Here is a 2,402-nt window from a genome sequence, read left to right on the forward strand (position 1 = left end):
GAGCTGTTGTTCAGCATCTTAGCTGTGGAGGGCAGTGTCACTGGCCCTCATATGTGGGATCCCAACCGGGGCCCTCTGGCATCCCAAGCCAGTTCTTAACCATCACGCCACTCGGCCAGCCCTCAAAACAGCTTTTGATATACCATATTATTTTTGAAATTGGGGCCCTTGGAAATACATATTGGAATGTGAAATTGTTTGTCTAGTTATTATTAAAAGGGCCTCTTTTTTTCTCTTTTTGCACATAATATGGGTGTTAACTTGTAAGAAAATATGCAAGAAAAAATAAGGAGCTTAGGAAAGAAAAAAAACAAACCTTATACTCTTACCTCAGAGAGATTCACTTTCTGGCTTTTTTTGTGTGTTATTTAATTGAGGTGCAATTCACATAACATAAAATAAACCATTTTCAAGTATGCAGTTCAGTGCTTTTGAGCACATTCACAATGTTGTACAACTATCACCTCTATCTAGTTCTAGAACGTTTCTATCACCCCAGAAGGAGACCCCATCCCCATGAGCAGTCACTCCCCTTGTGTTCTCCCCCAGCCCCTGGCAACTACTCATCTGCTCTCTGTCTCTGGATTTGCCTGTTCTGGACGTTTCATATCAATGGAATCATATACCATGTGGCCTTTTGTGTCTGGCTTCTCTCACTCAGCATGGTGTTTTTAAGGTTCATCCATGTTGTAACGTGTGTCAGTGTTTCACTCCTTTTTATGGATGAGTAATAGTCTATTGTGTGGATGGACCACATTTTGTTCATGCATTCATCCGCATTGGACACCTTGGTTGTTTCCACCTTTTGGCAATTATGAATCATGCTGCTATGAACATAGGTGTACAAGTATATGTTTGAGTCCCTGTTTCCGGTTCTTTGGGTCTATAACCCAGGAGTGGAATTGCTGGGTCACATGACTGTGTTTAACTTTTTGAGGACCCTCCAGACTGTTCTGGCTGCTTTTACTGCATATTTATTTAGAGGTCACAAATCTAAATGTCCTCAAGGGGCTGGGTGGCAAATATAACACAACCACATGGCTTGTCCTAGGGGGCAGCCACCTTCTGTCTCCAGCTGAGGGTTGCCATGTGGAAATGCTGTTCCCATGGTGCCAGAGAAGCCTGGAATTCTAGTTTTTGCTGTTGTTTACAGCAAGTGATTCAAATGCTCTAAAAATCCTGTATGGGTAACAGAAAGCATTATCTGTGGGCCAGATGCATTTTTAAAAAATAAACCACCTGCTAATAGTTCTATAATATATCGTGACCTGTGTGTTTTTACATCCTGGTAGACAGGAACGTCCTTACTGAATCAATTTATGTGGTGTAATTTTCAATCGTGGCGGGACAGAACCAGAATTTCTCTAGTTAATTCGTTGAAGTCTTTCTTCAAGCGCCACTGGACTCCTGGGTCCTTCCCAGTTCATGTGACAAACACTACAGCAGCCCTCCTGGTGTGACCTTTCTGGAAGGTGTTGGTGACTCACAGCTTTGTGGAGACCAGCAGGCATCTCCCCACCATGGTGGTTCTGGTCACGGTTTGATGAATTTCCTTCCAGGCTTGGTTCTTTGCCTCAATAAGCAAGTTACCATCTTTTGACCCCAACATTCAAGGTGTTAAAATATAAAAAAGTTCCTACTTTTATAAACTTTTTATTGGTATCTAGCTCACAAAGAAAAAAGTGTGTTGCTCTGGGCCACTCCCCACAGAGGTGGCCTCTGTTCCAACTGTCCTCCTCATCAACCAGTGCTGCCCATTGTAACAGTTCCCGTAAATGGAGCTACATGGTGTGCCCACTGTCATGTCTGGTGTCTCGTCAGTGCTGTGTCTAGGACCCATTAGTGTTGCTTGTGCTGTGCGGTCTGCTCCTGTTCCTTCCTGCTCAACCTGTTTCATTGTGTGACTATAACTCGGCTTGTTACTAAGGGCAGAGCCAGGGTGGCCTCCAGGGTCACATGTGCTATTCTAGGTTCCCCAGACCCCAACGACTCTGCCTGGCCATTCTGAGCTGCGGCCTAACCCGGTCACTCCGGTGGCCCACACTGATGCCGTAATGGGTGTTGCAGTTTGTAGATGCGGACAATCTGATCCTGAACCCTGACACGCTGACCCTGCTTATCGCCGAGAACAAGACGGTGGTGGCGCCCATGCTGGATTCCCGGGCTGCGTACTCCAACTTCTGGTGTGGGATGACTTCTCAGGTCAGGGGGCTGCTGGGATAGGGTGGGTGCCAGGAGGTTGTGGGGACTGGGCTTAGCAAGTGGGGGCCTAACTTACCATCACACTACTTCATGGCAAGCATTTTATTTATTTATTTATTTTTATTTATTTATTTTTTTTAAAGATTTTTATTGGGGAATTGGGGGGATAGGAACAGCACTGGGGAATTGGGGGAAGGGGA

The 2,402-nt window shown here is 45.3% G+C and overlaps 1 protein-coding gene across 1 annotated transcript in view; it reads left to right on the forward strand.

Moving 5' to 3' along the window:
• The window catches only part of COLGALT1 (collagen beta(1-O)galactosyltransferase 1), a 20,206-nt gene that overhangs the window by 5,361 nt on the left and 12,443 nt on the right, over positions 1-2,402 (forward strand). The window contains exon 4 of the mRNA XM_019642005.1: positions 2,068-2,202. Within this exon, the coding sequence (XP_019497550.1) occupies positions 2,068-2,202 (135 nt within the window). The remainder of the gene's footprint in view (positions 1-2,067; positions 2,203-2,402) is intronic.

This window comes from Hipposideros armiger, unplaced genomic scaffold (genome assembly GCF_001890085.2).
Source record: "Hipposideros armiger isolate ML-2016 unplaced genomic scaffold, ASM189008v1 scaffold_64, whole genome shotgun sequence".
NCBI classification, from domain to species: domain Eukaryota; kingdom Metazoa; phylum Chordata; class Mammalia; order Chiroptera; family Hipposideridae; genus Hipposideros; species Hipposideros armiger.